The sequence below is a fragment of the Caretta caretta genome, chromosome 3 (assembly GCF_965140235.1).
Source record: "Caretta caretta isolate rCarCar2 chromosome 3, rCarCar1.hap1, whole genome shotgun sequence".
NCBI classification, from domain to species: domain Eukaryota; kingdom Metazoa; phylum Chordata; order Testudines; family Cheloniidae; genus Caretta; species Caretta caretta.
Genome location: NC_134208.1, coordinates 52,132,455 through 52,150,678, shown reverse-complemented (window position 1 = coordinate 52,150,678; position 18,224 = coordinate 52,132,455). Strand labels below are relative to the sequence as shown.

Below are 18,224 nucleotides of genomic sequence, written 5' to 3'. Positions count from 1 at the left end.
CATTCATTCATTGATACTATTTTATAATGTTCTAATGGAATTTTCTCCTCAGTTGAGGATATTAAATATAGTGGGTCAAATTCATTCAGACCAAATGAAAAAAATGTTCCTTTCCACTATGTATATTCTTAGTATTTCTCTCCTATTCTGGGGCTCTGAATGCATATTTATTTTTCAATCAGTATAGTTTAAATGGAGACTATTCTGTGATTTCTGCATTATAGAAATTTATGTGTTAGTATATTGTTGTGAGCTTTTTTATTTTAGGTTTAACTGGAGGATGATGAAAGCAGAGATATGAAATATGCTTTTTCACAATAAGTTTGATCTTCAGAAAATACATTTTTTTGTAATTATTTAATGGCATAATAAATGTATCAAACAATCTCTTTTCCCACAATAAAATAATGGATTTTCTTTGCATTTGTACTGAGCTGTTCAAGCAAAAATTAATTCTGTATCCTTGTAGTAGTGGATTGATGCAACAGACATAAGGGTGGATCAGAAAAGTACAGAAGAATCTTTTTAATTACAAGATGTTAATCATCAGGAAGAACTACAACTTTTGCTTTTTGAAAGCGTATACAATAATGTAAAAGAACGTGAATGTGGAATAGTTTTTAGAGACCACTTTAACCCTTAATCTGCCCTTCAAACGTTCTTCTGAATCTGCCTTCTTACAGCCATTCAGCAAGTCAGCAATATCTCCTTAGGGATTGCAGAGGGTAAAAGAAATTACAGCATGTAATATTGGAATCAGCAAATAGTAGGTTGTTGACCTAAACTTTGAAAGTGTTGTTTTTAGGCGAAGAAGAAATTAGGAAAGCAGCACTAGGTACTCCAATGTCAACACTGTTTCATCAAGTGGATGGATTGTGATCTGGAGAGATGATAGCAGCAGAAATGAACCATAGAAGCAGGAATGCATGGTATTAAGATTACTTGAATCTGATAAAACTAAACATTTTAATTAATAAAATAAAATAAAAACCACAGCCATTTTCAAATACTGAAGACATAATTTGCACACTTACACACACAATTTCCCTTAAACTGACACAGATGTGCAGAGGTGATGCATGAGTAGGGCACACAGGGTCATGTGCTTCCCCCCCCCCCCCCCCCCCCCCGATTTCTGCAGGGAGAGGCAGGAGCAACAGCTGGGAGCTTCAAGGACAAACTGCTGCTTTCTGGGAGGGGAGACTAAGGCGGGGGTGGGAGGTTGCCTGGGGAAGGGGTGTGACTCGAGCTGTTCTGGGGGCAGCTGAACTTTTAAATTGTGCTTCCTCCCACTATCATCAGGTTGTCTCTGGATGTGTCTGTAAAATACCTTGGTTTAGGAGCAAGTCTAGCAGTAGTGAGTTGGAATATAGTTAAAGTTCTAAGAGACAATTTTTCAGATTTCCAGAAGGTTCCTTGGGTATTTAGTACATCTGAAATTCAGGCAACAAGCAAAAATGAATTTTGTTATGTATTTATAAATTAAATAATAATTAATACAATTATAAATTAAATGAAATTTAATAGTTCCTAACAGATGTTTTGTTGCTCAGGTAACAAAAAGTACCAGAGAATTTTCCATGACTAAACATTTCTTCTCCAAAATATTTGAGTATTAAAATAGCAGGATAATGCAGGCCAGGACTGGCTTATGATAATGATTAGTGCTTATGTGCATATTTCATTAGTAAGAGTAAATGAGTAGATTTGAATCAAAACCCTCAGAACACAGACCTACACATAAAGACTCCATTACCTCAGCTAAGACGAGGAAAAAAGCAACCCAAAGCAAAACCAACCAAACAAAACACGATATCTGTTATTTTAGCAAGACCCTCATGTAACAGTAAAGGGTACATGAATGCAATTCAGTACATTAAAACTTCCCCTAATTAAGACACTTCATTTAAACTTTAATGAGAGTTCTTGTGGGAACAGGCTTATTGGCTTGACGAGGGAGCTAGTACTAATGGTTATCATAAGTGCTGAAGAGATCAGGAATGCAAACATGGCAAATTACTTTACATCTAATTATGTAAAGGGAGAACAATATTATATACTCACCAAAACTTGCTTAGAACTACATAATCTTGATTTACATGTACTGGGATAGTCAAAAACGTTTCTTCTGAAGTTCTCTCCAGTAGAAACTTGGTCTTATAGAAACATTTTCACCATTTTGATATGAGAAAGAGAATGAATAAAGAGAAAGGCTTTGGAGTTTATGCAAGCTAAGTATAGGCTTGAAGTATAGCACTGTGCAGTGCTCCGGCTTTGTCAGTGCCCTTGAAATAACTCTTAATAACAGCAGAGAAAGCCTCATGTTGAAGCACTGTATATATTTTCTTTTTGATTTGTAAGGAAAAATGTTTCTGTGATACTTAGGTACTCTGTAGCAGAACAGTGCCTCTGTTCAGTTTTGGTTTAACAGTGTATTCATGAAATATCTATTTATCTTATTGTTTCAGTTATTCTTGCATGATGACATCAGTTAAAACATCTGTTCCACAGAGTTGAAGAGTTTGTAGTACAGAGGGATGAGAACATCAGGAAAATGTAGTGTTTGGTTCTATTCTTCACTGAGTACTCAAATACCAAAAAATAGGTTTTCTACAAGCACCATTATTTTTACCAACAGCAAGATTAGAATGATAAAACAATAATAAAAGGGATTGGAAGTAAATATTAGAAGAAAAATTGGCTTCGTTACCATGAGTCTACATGGGGATACACCTTAAATTAAATGTACTCAGAGCTTTTCAATGGGAACATGACAATCAAGAGTTACCACCCAAAATCCTTACTCTGTTCAATCTTCAAGCTATGTAAGCAAACAATAATGGGTATAATAGCACCAGTAGTGGAAGGGTAGCCAATTGATTACCAGGATGATTTCCATCCAGGATGTTTATACTATGGCCAAATTGAAGACCTATCTCAATGCATGAAAGATGCCTTTGAAACATGTAAAATTACAGAGGCTGTATTTGTTGGTCTGTTGGCTGCTTATGACACTGTAAATCAGCATGCACTTCTACTGAAACTGGCAAGAATTCTGAGAAAGAGCAAGATGGTCCAGGTCATCTCTTCCCTGCTCCAGAACCAATGTTTCTTTGTTGAGATCGATGGTCAGGAAAATCAGTGGCATACTCAACAGATTGGATTGTCCCAAGCTTCAGTGTTAGCACCTTGGCTGTTTAATATCTACACAAATAACCAATCAGAATTCCCCAACATGCAAAGATTCATTTATGCAGATTACCTTTGTATTGTCACCCAACTGAAATTATTTGTCACCATTGAGCTCTAGTCGGCTCCCTGATCATACTTAGAAAATACTATTATACATGGTTCCTGAATGCCAATCCTAGCAAGACAAAAGTGTGCACCTTTCAAATGAAAACTCCAGATATCATGGGAGGGTACAGTACTTGAGCAGTATGAACATCCAGTGTACCTTTGGGTCATGGTAGATTGAACACTGACATTCAAAAAGCACATCAAGAAGCTGAAAAAGGAATGTGAACTCCGGTAACTGTGTACTCCAGCAACTGGCCAACTCAAAATGGGGAGCTGACCCCAAAACAGATAGAGCAAACAGTTTCTCCCTGTGTTACCCAACTGTGGAGTATTGTGCCTGAGTATGGTCATGTTCAAGCCATACACACAACATAAGAACATAAGAATGTCTATACTGGGTCTGACCAAAGGTCCATATAGTCCAGTATCCTGTCTTCCAACAGTAGCCAATGCCAATATGTATTTATCTAATTCTTTTTTACCCTCTTATATCTTGGCATTTAGAACATCCTGTGGCAAAGAGTTCCACAGGTTGACAGTGTGTTGTGTGAAGAATTACTTCCTTTTGTTTGTTTTAAACTTGCTGGCTATTAAAATCGATATTGAACTCAATCAATCCTTTAGAATTATCAAGGGACTTTGAAACCAATTCCCACACTGTTGCTATACTGCCTTAGGGAGATTGTACCATCATCAGTGAGGCAAGATGCGTTCAGTAAAAAAGGAGAGACAAGACATCCACTGCATGGACACATTTCACCATCAAGAGGCAGAGGTCTAGAAAGAGCTTTGCCTCTGAAAATTTCTCACCCCAAAACACCGCTGTGGAAGGCTACAAGGTAAAAAGTTGCAGGGAATGCTGATGATTTGGGAGAACCCAGTTTCTTCAGGACAATTACTTCCAGGCACTGACCTCAAACAAAAATACTGATATATTTTAAATTGAGCTGGAGTGACAAAATGAACAACTGGAAGCTGATGCATGACTCCAAATGTGAATGTGAAGAGCTTAGGCAAACACTTCAACATATTGCCTGATACAATGCCCCCAGTCAACATCCTGTACTCCGGAGGAACTATTAGACATCCTAAAGTAACAAGCCTTGTGGATGGGGGAAAGTGGTAGATGTGGTATATCTTGACTTTGGTAAGGCTTTTGATACTCTCCCACATGACCTTCTCATAACAATTTAGGGAAATAAAACCTAAATAGAGCTATTATAAGGTGGATGTATAAGTGGTTGGAAAACTATTCCCAGAGAGTAGTTATCAGTGATTCACAGTCAAGCTGGAAGGGCATATGGAATGGGGTAACATGGGGATTAGTTCTGGGTCTGCTTCTGTTCAGTATCTTCATCAATGGTTTAGATAATGGCATTGAGAGTACGCTTATAAAGTTTGCACACAATACCAAGCCAGCAGGAGTTGCACGTGCTTTGGATGATAGGATTAAAATTCAAAATGGTCTGGACAAACTGGGGAAATGGTCTGAGGTAAATAGGATGAAATTCAATAAGGACAAATGCAAAGTACTTCACATAGGAAGGAACAATCAGTTGCGCACATACAAAATGAGAAATGACTGCCTTGGAAGCAGTATGAAGATAGGGATATGGGGGTCACAGTATATCACAAGCTAAATATGAATCAACAGTGTAACACTGTTGCAAAAAAAACAAACAGCATTCTGGGATGTATTAGCAGGAGAGTTGTAAGCAAGACACAGAGTAATTGTTCCACTCTACTCCACACTTATTAGGCCTCAAATGGAATATTGTGTCCAATTCTGGTGCCATATTGCAGGAATGGCCTGTGATGGGATGTTAGATGGTGTGGGATCTGCATTACTACAGAGAATTCTTTCCTGGGTATCTGGCTGGTGAATCTTGCCCATATGCTCAGGGTTCAGCTGATCACCATATTTGGGGTCGGGAAGGAATTTTCCTCCAGGGCAGATTGGAAGAGGCCCTGGAGGTTTTTTGCCTTCCTCTGTAGCATGGGGCACAGGTCACTTGCTGGAGAATTCTCTGCTCCTTGAAGTCTTTAAACCACGATTTGAGGACTTCAATAGCTCAAACATAGGTGAGAGATTTATCGCAGGAGTGGGTAGGTGAGATTCTGTGGCCTGCATTGTGCAGGAGGTCAGACTAGGTGATCATAACAGTCCCTTCTGACCTTAATGTCTATGAATGTATGAAAGATGTGGACAAATTGGAGAATGTACAGAGAAGAGCAGCAGGGAGAAAAATTGATCTCTTTAACTTCTGAGGATACGACAAGAAGCAATGAGCTTAAATTTCAGCAAGGGCAGTTTAGGTTGGACATTAGGAAAAACTTTCTAACTCTCAGGGAGATTAAGCAGTGGAATAAATTTCCTAAGGAGGTTGTGGAATCTCTGTCATTGTAGAGCAGGCTGGACAAATACCTGCCAGGGATGGTCTAGTCCTGCCTTGAGTGGAGGAAACTGGACTAGAAGACCTCTCAATGTCCCTTCCAGTCCTATGATTCTATGTCATATGTGACAACACCAGGTCTTGCATGAGGTGTTGGAGAAACAATCTATGATGATGACACCAATGTTCCAGGATTTCCATGGCTGTTGGTTTCAAAATGCAGTTAATGCTGTTTTTGACCTATAAAGCCATAAATAGCATGGGACATACCTAGTTGGCAGAGTGCCTCTTTTGCTATGTGATATTGACACAGCTGCAATTAGTGTTGCACTTGAATTGGTACTTTCTTGTGTACAAGGTGGGCAGTTACTGGACCTGTACTTGGACTTTTCCCCCCTCCCCTTTGATCTGAAATATCTTAAATCTGGTGAGCTTCAGGTCACACCGTAAAACTTATGTTTTTCCCAGGTTTGAGGGAGGAAGGACAGGATTGCATCAAATGTTGGGATTTGTGTGCTGAAGCTTCACGCTTGAGGGCTGAGATTTTGTATTCTTGATTTCTTTCCTGGCTTTGGGAAATTAATTTTACTCTTCTTTGCATCAGTGTTTGAATTTGCAATATGTGCCAAAGGCACCTACAGCCCTGGATGTGGAAGCTTTTATGTATGATTTTTATATATACAAACACATAAGCCTATATCTGTCCAGCTTAGCATTTACAGTATGTTGTTTACTATATAGCAAGCTCCTTCAGGCATTGACCATGTCCTATGTCTGAATCAGAAAGCTGAGAGAATAATATCCTCAAATGTATCCATTATTAGTAATTATTCAGTATTTCTAATCATGTGGATATTTTAAACTCTGGGTTGATCATGTGTAGTTATTTGTGAGTGTTCAATTCATCAGTCCTCAAGCTATGTTATTTAGTTGTGATTATTAATATTATTTCTGGTGAAGATCTCAATCATTTATTAGTTATGTTGAGCAGCATCCAAAATGTGCTAGGTGCTTTGCAAATATAGAGGAAGAGAATCCCTGTCCTAAAGGTGGTGCAATGTACATAGACAGACAAAGCCTAGGGGAGAGAGCTGACACATACATGCAAAGTGAGCAGAGTGAAGATAGGATCATCTGAATAGATAAATTACAGGGTATTGTTTCCATTCTCTGATTGCATGGAATCACAAATGTGCTTGGCACAAGTACTTTGGCCTCTCTGCTGACAGTTCCAACATTTCACACAGCCCCAAATATTTTGTATGTGTTGCAATGGGAAACAAGATTTTAATTTAGAAACTTCTCATCCACAAGCACCTGTGCACATATGCCAGTCATTAATATTTTAAATCTAATAATCTGATTGAGATACTTGGGTGGAGGCATCATCATAGAAGAGAACAATGTTCTTATGGCTAAAGCGCAAAACTGAGAATCAAGAGGTCTTGGTTTTTACTTCTGGTGTGGTCTTTCTCTATGTCCCTTTTGTAAGTTACTAATTCTTTCTGCACCTCATTTTCCACATTCTGTAAAATGGGGATAATACTGTCTACCTCCAGGTATATTCTGGTGCTGAATTAATCAATATTTCATTAAGTATGTTGAGATAGTTGGTTAGAAGATGTGTAGGATTTATTTGCAAGAAAACTACAAAAAGAAAAGTTTCAGAGTAGCAGCCATGTTAGTCTGTATCCGCAAAAAGAACAGGAGTACTTGTGGCACCTTAGAGACTAACAAATTTATTTAGAGCATAAGCTTTTGTGGACTACAGCCCACTTCATCGTATGCAGAGAATGGAACGTATAGTAAGAAGATATATACATACAGAAAAGGTGGAAGTTGCCATACAAACTGTAAGAGGCTAATTAATTAAGATGATGTATTATCAGCAGGAGAAAAAAAACTTTTGTAGTGATAATCAAGATGGCCCATTTAGACAGTTGACAAGAAGGTGTGAGGATACTTAACATGGGGAAATAGATTCAATACGTGTAATGACCCAGCCACTCCCAGTCTCTATTCAAACCCAAGTTAATGGTATCTAGTTTGCATATTAATTCAAGCTCAGCAGTTTCTTGTTGGAGTCTGTTTTTGAAATTTTTCTGTCACAAAATTGCCACCCTTCAGTCTTTTACTGAGTGGCCAGAGAGGTTAAAGTGTTCTCCTACTGGTTTTTGAATGTTATGATTCTTGATGTCAGATTTGTGTCCATTTATTCTTTTGCATACAGACTGTCCAGTTTGGCCAGTGTACATGGCAGAAGGGCATTGCTGGCACATATCACATTGGTAGATCATAGAATCATAGAATATCAGGTTTGAAAGGGATCTCAGGAGATCATCTAGTCCAACCCCCTGCTCAAAGCAGGACCAATCCCCAATTTTTGCCCCAGAACCCTAAATGGCCCCCTCAAGGATTGAACTCACAACCCTAGGTGTAGCAGGCCAATGCTCAGACCACTGAACTATCCCTTCCCCCCAGATGTGCAGATGGACAAGCGCCTGATGGTATGGCTAATGTGATTAGGTCCTATGATGGTGTCACTTGAATAAATATGTGGACAGAGTTGGCATCAGGCTTTGTTGCAAGGATAGGTTCCTGGGTTAGTGTTTTTGTTGGTGTGTTGTGTGGTTGCTGGAGATTATTTGCTTCAGGTTGTGGGGCTGTCCGTAAGCGAGGACTGGTCTGTCTCCCAAGATCTGTGAGAGTGAGGGATCATTTTTCAGGATAGGTTGTAGATCCTTGATGATGCACTGGAGAGGTTTTAGTTGGGGGCTGAAGGATGACTGCTAGTGGCGTTCTGTTATTTTCTTTGTTGGACCTGTCCTGTAGTAGATGACTTCTGGTACTCTTCTGGCATCACACCCCCCCCCCCCCCGCAGCATCTGGCGGAGGGAGGGACAGCTCAGTGGTTTGAACATTGGTCTGTTAAACCCAGGGTTGTGAGTTCAATCCTTGAGGGGGCCATTTAGGAATCCGGGGATAAAAAATGGGGCTTGGTCCTGCTTTGAGCAGGGGTTGAATTAGATAACCTCCTGTGGTCCCTTCCAACCCTGATACTCTATGATTCTATGACATTTGAACATGGGGTTTATGAGATAGAGCCCCCACAGAAAAACAACTTTTTTTAAAGTTCACATGTTCTGGCAACATTTTTTTGCTCAAGATAGAGATCAAAACAAGGCTGAGATCGTCACATCCTGGTCTCAGATACTCGAGAGTTACACCAACAGAGTGCATGCCATCCACTAGTCCTTTGGGGAATATCAGATTACAATGTTATTAGTCAAAGACTTTCGTTCTCCTGGTGGGAGCAGCACCATTCAAAATGCTTGGTGCAGGGGCTCTTATCAGCCCCACATTCCTCTCCTGTGTGTGTGCCAGGATCTATGGGAATGTAACTCCCGCATTCCTGCTCCTGCTCATGTGATCTAGGGTCTAGGGGGGGCTTGCCCTTCTGGGGTGGTCTAAGACCCTTTCCCTTCTCCACACATTATCTGGGGTTTGGTAGATCCTTGACCCCTGGTGGTGTGTGAGCCCTGCTACTTACACAACTTACACAATTCTGTATTGAAATGATGCAGACTGGAACTTCAAGGTACATATGCACCTCTTTGCTTTGATAACTCACATTGGGATCTCATATCACCCACATCTCATATTACAATCACAGTTCTTTTACTCTCCTCAACTAATCCCTAGATCTCCTCATATCACAAGCACACCTGTGTTAACCTGCAGCACCTACTGCTTTTACCATTCAGCCCAGTGACACCAAAAATACAAACAGGTACATTCAATTCTTCTTCCCAATAAACCATAAAATTGTCCTGATGATCATCCCAGTGCCTCTATACATATTCACTCTGTCTGCAATTTATCCTTCTAGCCAAGACACTTTATGCCATAACAAAACTACAGATGCTACCTGTGGAATATATTGTAATCTACTTCTTCTTCTTGCACATCAATAAAGAATATCATATTGGAATAATCTACATGTGAATACAATAAGGTAGTATATGAACAACATTGGAAAATGTACAATATAACATTTGGAATGTCTAATATAAACAAGTAAACCTTAATTATTTTGATTGGGCTTGGAGTGTTGTTGTTTACAGTTGAAAGTTAAAGTCATCACTGTTCTGTTTTTACTCAGGCAACAGATGTGAAGTAAATGTAGACGAATGTATATCAGCACCCTGTCTCAATGATGGAAGTTGCATTGATGATATAAACTTCTATAAATGTCACTGTAAGAGAGGCTTTACTGGAATAAACTGTGAGACAGATGTTAACGAATGTTTGCCAGAGCCTTGTCTTCATGGAAGGTGCCTATTTTTATTTTACTATTATTATCTCCAAGAAAATGTACTTAACTTGCAATATTTAAGATTTACTGACAAGGGAAGTTTGATAAAGATAGTTTTAATTATGTTCTTTCCATAAAGTAGGAGTACAAGCACAGTTAAGGATGACAAATGTTGCCTGTTTAAGATAATGTAATATACTGGTGTATTATCTCAGTTCTTCTTCCATTTGTGTTCATTAGCATAAGCGATTTTCAATAAATGTGGATTAATTAGACTTTAATACACTTAAAAGCAGCTCTTCAGTTGTAACATACCAACAGGTTAAAATGAAAAGTCTTTCTTTTATTAGCAGCATGTCTGCCCTTTAAAAATCCCTTCAGCCTGCATAATATACCTCATCCAAAGCCCATTAAGGTAAATAGAAAAAATCCTATTGATTCAGTAGGAGTTGGATCAGATCCCCACATGATTAGTAAATATGTGGCTACAATAGAATGATGGTTGATGCTGGAGTTAGAACTATGAATGATGATCTTTACAATTGTATTTTGTGTTTCAGATGTATAGACTTTGTTGCTGGGTATCAATGTTCCTGTGAAACAGGATGGACTGGCTCAAAATGTGAGATCAATGTTAATGTAAGTCTTTAATTTTAATCATGCAGGGAGAGGGTAACATACTATTTGAAACTCAATTTGACTTCAGTAACTTTTAAATGTTTCTGCTTATTGAAAACACCATTTTTGAAAAGTTTGTTTCTTGTTACTAATGTGAAACTGTATTAGAAATAGTATTGAGAAAATGCATTAAGATTTTTGCAGTGGAGTGTTTATGACAAATATGAAAGGCCAAAGAAGAATGAAATCTAAATTTCCTGAAAATCTGTTATGCATCTGTTTGGCATAGCTTTTGCTGATTAAATCTCTGAGATAGCTGACTTGGTTTACTGAAACATAACTACATTTTGAATTGTGAACAGTGGAATGCAATAGTTTTGTAATACATATGACTCCTATGGACAAGAAGTATATCCTAAATTCCTTATGCTAAAGATAGTCACAGTCCAGAAATTTAAAATGGCAATTTCCAAGAAGTTTTCTAAATCTATGGTATAAAAGTTGGGTTATAAATTTACATCCTATTGCTCCTACACTAACACACTTGCCTGGTTTCTTTGTATACTAGAATCAAAGTGGGTGAGGTAATATTTTTCACTGGACCAACTTCTGTTGATGAGACAAAAAAGCTTTCATGTTTACACAGAGTTCTTCAGGTCTGCAAAACATACTCAGAGTGTCACAGCTAAATACAAAGCAGACCAGATTGTTTAGCATAAGTATTTAACACATATTTCAAGGGACCATTCAAGGTGAAATGGCCAGTTATTACACTTCCAGTAATAGATGGAAAAGGAAGGGAGAGGGAAAAAAGGAAACTGGGGACGTGGAGCAGTGGTTACTGGATTATACATTGTTGTAATAAGCCAGTGTTTCTGTTCAGTCCATGTTTTTTAGTGTCTAGCAAAGTTATGAATTTAAGTTCTGAGACTCATCTTTCAAAGTGTTGTACAGATTTCCTTTGAGAACAAGAACTGAGAGGTCAGATATAGAGTGATTGTTCTTTGAAAAGTGTTCACCCACAGGTGATATGCTGCTTTTGTCTTTTATCATTTTTCTATGTGAGTTCATTTGAAAGCATAGTTATTGTCTGGTTTCACCCACACAGTTTTGACTGGGGCATTCAGTGCACTGAATGAGGTAAACCACATGGGTATTTGTACAAAGCATGGGTCTTGAAAGATGTGTTGTGGAGTTTATTGATCTTTGTAGCAGTGAAGATATGTCTACAGGTTTCGCATCTATTGTTCTGGCAGGGTCTGATGTCACTTCAAGTTGGTTTGTCCTGGTCTGTGGGGAACTTGTTTCTGATGATGAGCTTGGAGAGGCAGAGAGGTTGTTTGAAGGACAAAAGAGGGGGTTCAGGAAAGATTTTGTTTAGGATGTGGTCCCCATCAATTATGGGTTATAATTGTTTAATGATATACAGTATGGGTTCCAGTTTGGGGAGGAAGGTGACAATTAGGGGTGTCTGGTTGGAGGAGTGTTTATTGCCATACTGAAAAAAGTTCTCTTGGGATATTTGGGTGGCCCATTCCATGATGCGATCAACCTCTCTGGGTGAGTGTCTTAATTTGGTGAAGTAGCTTTTAAGTGTGTTAAGGTTTGTACACCAGGGTTTCTCCTCAGAGCATATTCTGTGTAATCTGAGTGCCGGACTGTAGATAACTGATTTCTTGGTATGTTTGGGGTGGTTACTGGATATGTAAAAGTAGTTGTGGTGATCTGCAGGTTTCCTGTATATAGATGTCTGTATGGTTCCATTGTTGAAGCTCATTGCAGTATCCAGGAGGAGGATGCAAGTGTGGGAATGTACTAGAGAAAGTTTAATGGGTTGATGGTGGTTGTTGAAGTTGTTGGAAATCTTTGAGAAAGATTAGGTCATCCCCCCAGAGGATGAAAATATCATTTATGCATCTCAGGTATATCACTGGTTTTGTGATGATTGGGATCAACACAGCAACAATAACACTTTGTATTCTATCTATCTATCTATCTATCTATCTATCTATCTATCTACCTACCTACCTACCTACCTACCTACCTAATATTATATTGTGTATCTTTCAAAGTTAGAGAGAGGATGTACTATCTGCTCAATGTACAGCTACAATTACATCTAAAATATAGAAACACATGCTTTCATCTAGGAAGAGAGCAACCAACCATTAAATGCTGTTTTCTATATAGGCACAGTAATTCTTCTTTGACTCATCATCATCATCATCATCATCATCATCTTTGATCTCTCGGTGCTGAGGATGATTTCTTTCATGGGTTTTGTTTTTCATGGGTCCTTTGGTGACTGAGGAGACCGATCATTGAGCCATGGGCTCATTGGCAGACATTGCAGGTGGTGTTGGAAGACAGGATTGGGCCACAATTGCTGCACAACAGTTTCCTTTCTTTTCTGGTGGTTTTCTGTGACCAGGGCAAGACAATTTTCCTCAAAAGCGGACATTCCCTCTCTGACAAGTCTTTGCCAGTTATCCCTATCCTGAGCTGCTGTATCCCAGAGTGTGGTGTCAATGCCATATCTCTTGACGTTTATCTTGAGGGTGTCTTTAAAGTGTTTCTCTTGGCCTCCCCATTTCCTTTCTCCTTTGGTAGCTGGGCATACAGCAGTTGTTTTTGTAAGCATATATCAGGCATGCACACACAGTACCCGCTCCACGTCACTTGGTAGTGGATAATCAGGGCCTCAGCACTGAAGATGATGGCCTTTGTGAGGACACTGACATTAGTGAGATGATCCTCACACTTTATGTTGAGGATCTTCGAAAGAAAATGCTGGTCATTGCATTCCAGGTTTTTCAGGTGTTTTCTATAGGTCACCCAAGTCTCACAGGAATGTTGAGGAGAGTTTGGATTACCACTGCTTTATGTTGTGATTGTTGAATACCTGGAGAGACAGTATGCCAAAGGCAAGGCTGGTGCAGCAGATTCTGTGCTGAATCTCAACATCTATGTCTGCACTCTGTGAGAGATGGCTGCCAAGATAGCAAAGTATTCTACATTTTCCAGTTCTTCTTTGTCAATGTAGATCTTCCTTGCTGGGTCTGATGATTGACCGGGAACTGGCTGGGGGAGAACTTTTGTTTTGATGATGTTCAGAGTTACCTCTAGGATTTTGTAAGCATCAGAGCAATTAAGGGCAATTAAGGGCTCCTTTCAGTGTGCAATTACAGCACAATCATCTGTGTACTGGAGTTCAATTATTGCTGCCAATATTTTTTTAGATCTGGCATGGAGATGAGAAAGGTTGAAAAGGTTGCCATCAGTCCGATATTGGATACCAATGCCCTGTGGTAGACAGTCTTGGGTTAATGTTTTCGTAGCTGCTAAGAAAATGGAGAAAAGTTTGGGTGCCAGTACACAGCCTTGTTTTATGCCAATTCAGATGACAAAGGGCTAAGAGTTAGAGCCACTTCCCAGGATGGAGGCAGTCATCTGGTTGTGGAGGAGTCTTACAGTGGTGATAAATTTGCTTGGGCAGCCAAACTTTACATTATTTTCCACAAAGCCTCATGGTTGACAGAGTCGAAGGCTTTGGTCAGATCAATAAAGGACATATACAGCTCCTGGTGTTGTTGTTGACTCTTTTCCTGGATCTGTCTGGCTGCAAAAATCATGTTGGTGGTGCCTCATGATGATCTGAAGACACACTGGGACTCTGGAAGTACTTCCTCTGCAAGAGGGAGAAGGCGAATCAGTAAGATTCTAGTAAGAAACTTCTCAGTGATGGAGAGTAGAGCAATGCCTTGATAGTTGCCACAGTCAGCCCTGTCTCCCTTTTTAAAAATGGTGATTATGTTAGCATTATGTAAGTCAGCAGGGATTTCTTCGGTGCGCCAGATTTTGAGGAGCAGCAAATGAAGCTTGTTAGTCAGTTTTTCTCCCCTGACTTTCAGTACGTCAGCTGGTATGCCATCAGGACCTGGTGCTTTATTATTCTTCATTTGTTTAATTGATTTGCAGACCTCCTCAGCTGTTGGTGAGTTGGCAAGAGTTTACCAGATTGGGTAATGAAGGATGAAGTTGATGGTGTCATCAGTCACAGTCAATTCTCAATTTAGAAACTTTTGGTAGTGTTCCTTCAAAGCTTTTTGATGGATTCGTTATCTTTAAGAATGGTACTACCATCTTCGGATCTCAGTAGTATGAGGCCACATAAGCTTGGTCTATACAGGGTCTTTGTCTCACAAAAAAAGCTCTGCATATCATGTCTGTCAGCGAATGTTTGGATTTCTTTTGCTTTGTCCTCCCACAATTTGTTTCTGTTTTCTGATATTCTCCTTTGAACTTCAGCTTTGAGCTGATGGAAAGAGCTCTGCTTTTGGTTGGTTTTGCCAGTCACAGAAAGCTTTTTTCTTCTGGTCCACAAGGGCTGTAATCAGTGATCAGCTGACAAAATCTTAACACTGGGTTACCTCCTCACCCCATGAGGGGGTCGTTGCCCACCCCCACTCCCCAGGACTCCTGCCCCATCTAACCCCCCCGTGTTCCTTGATGCCCCCCCCAGGACCCCTTCCCCAGCCACCCCCATCCCCTGTCACCTGACTGCCCCCAGAGCCTGGCAGGAGGGCCTTCTGGGCCACCGTAGTGGGTGCCCACCCTACCCCTAAGAGTCAGAGGCACCTGCCAGGGGGCGAGGTGGGGAGTCCCGGAGATGCTTACCTGGGGCAGCTCCCAGAAAGCATCCAGCAGGTCCCTCTGGCTCCTAGAGGCGGGGGAGAGTAGCTGGGGGGGAGCAAAGGGGGGTCCCTTCCAAACCTTATATTCTATGATTCGATGACGCCTTAGGCGCCGACTCCCTGGGTGCTCTGGGGCTGGAGCTGCCCCGCGCCCGGCCCCAGCTCACCTCACCCCTACTCCGCCTCCTCCCCTGAATGCACCGCCCTGCTCTGCTTCTCTACCCCATCCCCCGGCTTCCAGTGAATCAGCTGTTCGTGCGGGAAGCCGAAGAGGGCTGAGAAGTAGGCAGCAGCTTCCTGCTCAGGCCGAGGGTGGTGGAGGTGAGCTGGGGAGCGGTTCCGCTGCACCCGCCCCGGCCCGAGTTACCTGCTGCGGCGCGGGCAGCCCTCCTCACGCCCTCCCCGCCCCAGCTCACCTCCACCTCCCTGGGTCTGACCGGGAAGCCGCGGCCTGATTCGTGGGAAGCTGGGGGGGGGGGCGGAGAAGCAGATCAGGGTGGTGCGTTCAGGGGAGGAGGCGGAGCGGACGTGAGCTGAGGCCAGGGTTGGGGCAGGGAGCTGCCGGTAGGTGCTCTTCACCCACCAAATTTTCCCCTTTGGTGCTCCAGGGCTGGAGCACCCATGGAGTTGGTGCCTAAGGCACCAGTTTTAGCCGGTTAAATTTAGAAGCCCTTTTAGAATAGGTTGTCTCTTGCAGAACAACCGGTTCTAAAAGGGCTTCTAAATTTAACAACCGGTTCTAGCGAACCGGTGCGAACCGGCTCCAGCTCACCGCTGGCTGTAGTCTCAATGTTGTTGTTGTCAAACCAGTCTTGATGGCGGCAGGTAGCAAAGCCGATGGATTCCTCTCAGGCCTCATGGATGGTCTATTTTAGGGCTTCCCAGTCTTCTTCAACACTTGTGTTGTCATTTTCAGGTGTGCATATGGTCGGTTTTTCACTGAGGAGTGGTTGGAAGTTCTCTGGGTGCACTAAGGATTGAAGTCTTTGGATGTTGTATTGCCATCTGTGTGATTTGGATTGCTTTCTATGTTTCAGTGCAATCCTGATGGACATGACTGACCTCACCAGGCGGTGGTCAGTCCAGCAGTCGTCAGCTCCTCTCATGACACGGGAAATTTGGACATCTCTTAGATCCTGTGTTCTTACAATGACATAGTCTAGGAGGTGTCACTGTTTTGAGCGAGGGTGTTGCCAATTTGTGTTGTACTTGTTGCTTTCTCTGAAGATTGTGTTTGTGATCACAAGGTCATGCTTTGCACATTTGCTGAGTAGAAGGATGCCATTGGAATTGGTCTTGCCCACTCCTTCCTTCCCAGTAGTGCTACTCCATACTTTAGAGTCTCAGCCAACTGTTGAGTTAAAGTCCCCTGAGAAGATTATCATATCTGTTTTTGGAATGGATGACAAAATTTTATCAAGGTCAGTGTACAAGGATTAGTTCTGTTCTTCTTCAGCGTCAGGTGTTGGTGCATATGCACTGATGATAGTGGCAAATGACTTATTAACCAGCTGGATGCGGAGGGTCATAAGGTGCTTGTTAATACTAATGGGTAGCTTGGTCATGCGGTTGATTAGAAGGTTCTTGATTGCAAAGCTAACACTGTGTATTCACCTGTCACTTGCTGGTTTTACTTTCTAGAAGAAAGTGTAACCGCTGCCATCTTCACTCAAGTGGCTTTCATCTGCACATCTTGTTTAGCTTAGAGCAGTGATGTTCATGTTGTACCTTGAGAGTTCTCGGGCAACAATTGCTGTTCTGTGTTTGGGTCTTTCACTTTTGATTTGTCTAGTAGGGTATTGTGCATCATACGGGGTCAGATCCTAGCTCCCTGCTCTTTTGGGCCAATAGCATAAAGGGATGAAGAATCATAGAATCATAGAATATCAGGGTTGGAAGGGACCTCAGGAGGTCATCTAGTCCAACCCACTGCTCAAAGCAGGACCAGTCCCCCAATTAAATCATCCCAACCAGGGCTTTGTCAAGCCTGACCTTAAAAATATCTAAGGAAGGAGATTCCACCACCTCCCTAGGTAATGCATTCCAGTGTTTCACCACCCTCCTAGTGAAAAAGTTTTTCCTAATATCCAACCTAAAAGTTCCTCACTACAACTTGAGACCATTACTCCTTGATCTGTCATCAGCTACCACTGAGAACAGTCTAGATCCAGCCTCTTTGGAGCCCCTTTTCAGGTAGTTGAAAACAGCTATCAAATCCCCCCTCATTCTTCTCTTCCGCAGACTAAACAATGCCAGTTCCCTCAGCCTCTCCTCATAAGTCATGTGTTCCAATCCCCTAATCATTTTTGTTGCCCTCCGCTGGACATTTTCCAATTTTTGCACATCCTTCTTGTAGTGCGGGGCCCAAAACTGGGCACAGTACTCCAGATGAGGCCTCACCAATGTCGAATAAAGGGGAATGATCACGTCCCTCGATCTGCTGGCAATGCCCGTACATACACATCCCAAAATGCCATTGGCCTTCTTGGCAACAAGGGCACACTATTGACTCATATCCAGCTTCTCCTCCACTGTAACCCCTAGGTCCTTCTCTGCAGAACTGCTGCCTAGCCATTCAGTCCCTAGTCTGTAGAGGTGCATGGGATTCTTCTGTCCTAAGCGCAGGACTCTGCACTTGTCCTTGTTGAACCTCATCTGATTTCTTTTGGCCCAATCCTCTAATTTGTCTAGGGTCCTCTGTATCCTATCCCTACCCTCCAGCATATCTACCTCTCCTCCCAGTTTAGTGTCATCTGCAAACTTGCTGAGGGTGCAGTCCACACCATCCTCCAGATCATTTATGAAGATATTGAACAAAACCGGCCCGAGGACCGACCCTTGAGGCACTCCACTTGATACCGGCTGCCAACTAGACATGGAGCCATTGATCACTACCCGTTGAGC

At 41.5% G+C, this 18,224-nt stretch overlaps 1 protein-coding gene across 1 annotated transcript in view; it reads left to right on the top strand.

The window, feature by feature from the left end:
* EYS (eyes shut homolog) overlaps positions 1 to 18,224 on the top strand; it is a 1,269,973-nt gene that overhangs the window by 444,437 nt on the left and 807,312 nt on the right. The window contains exons 16-17 of the mRNA XM_075126509.1: positions 9,856 to 10,027; positions 10,569 to 10,647. Of these exons, the coding sequence (XP_074982610.1) occupies positions 9,856 to 10,027; positions 10,569 to 10,647 (251 nt within the window). The remainder of the gene's footprint in view (positions 1 to 9,855; positions 10,028 to 10,568; positions 10,648 to 18,224) is intronic.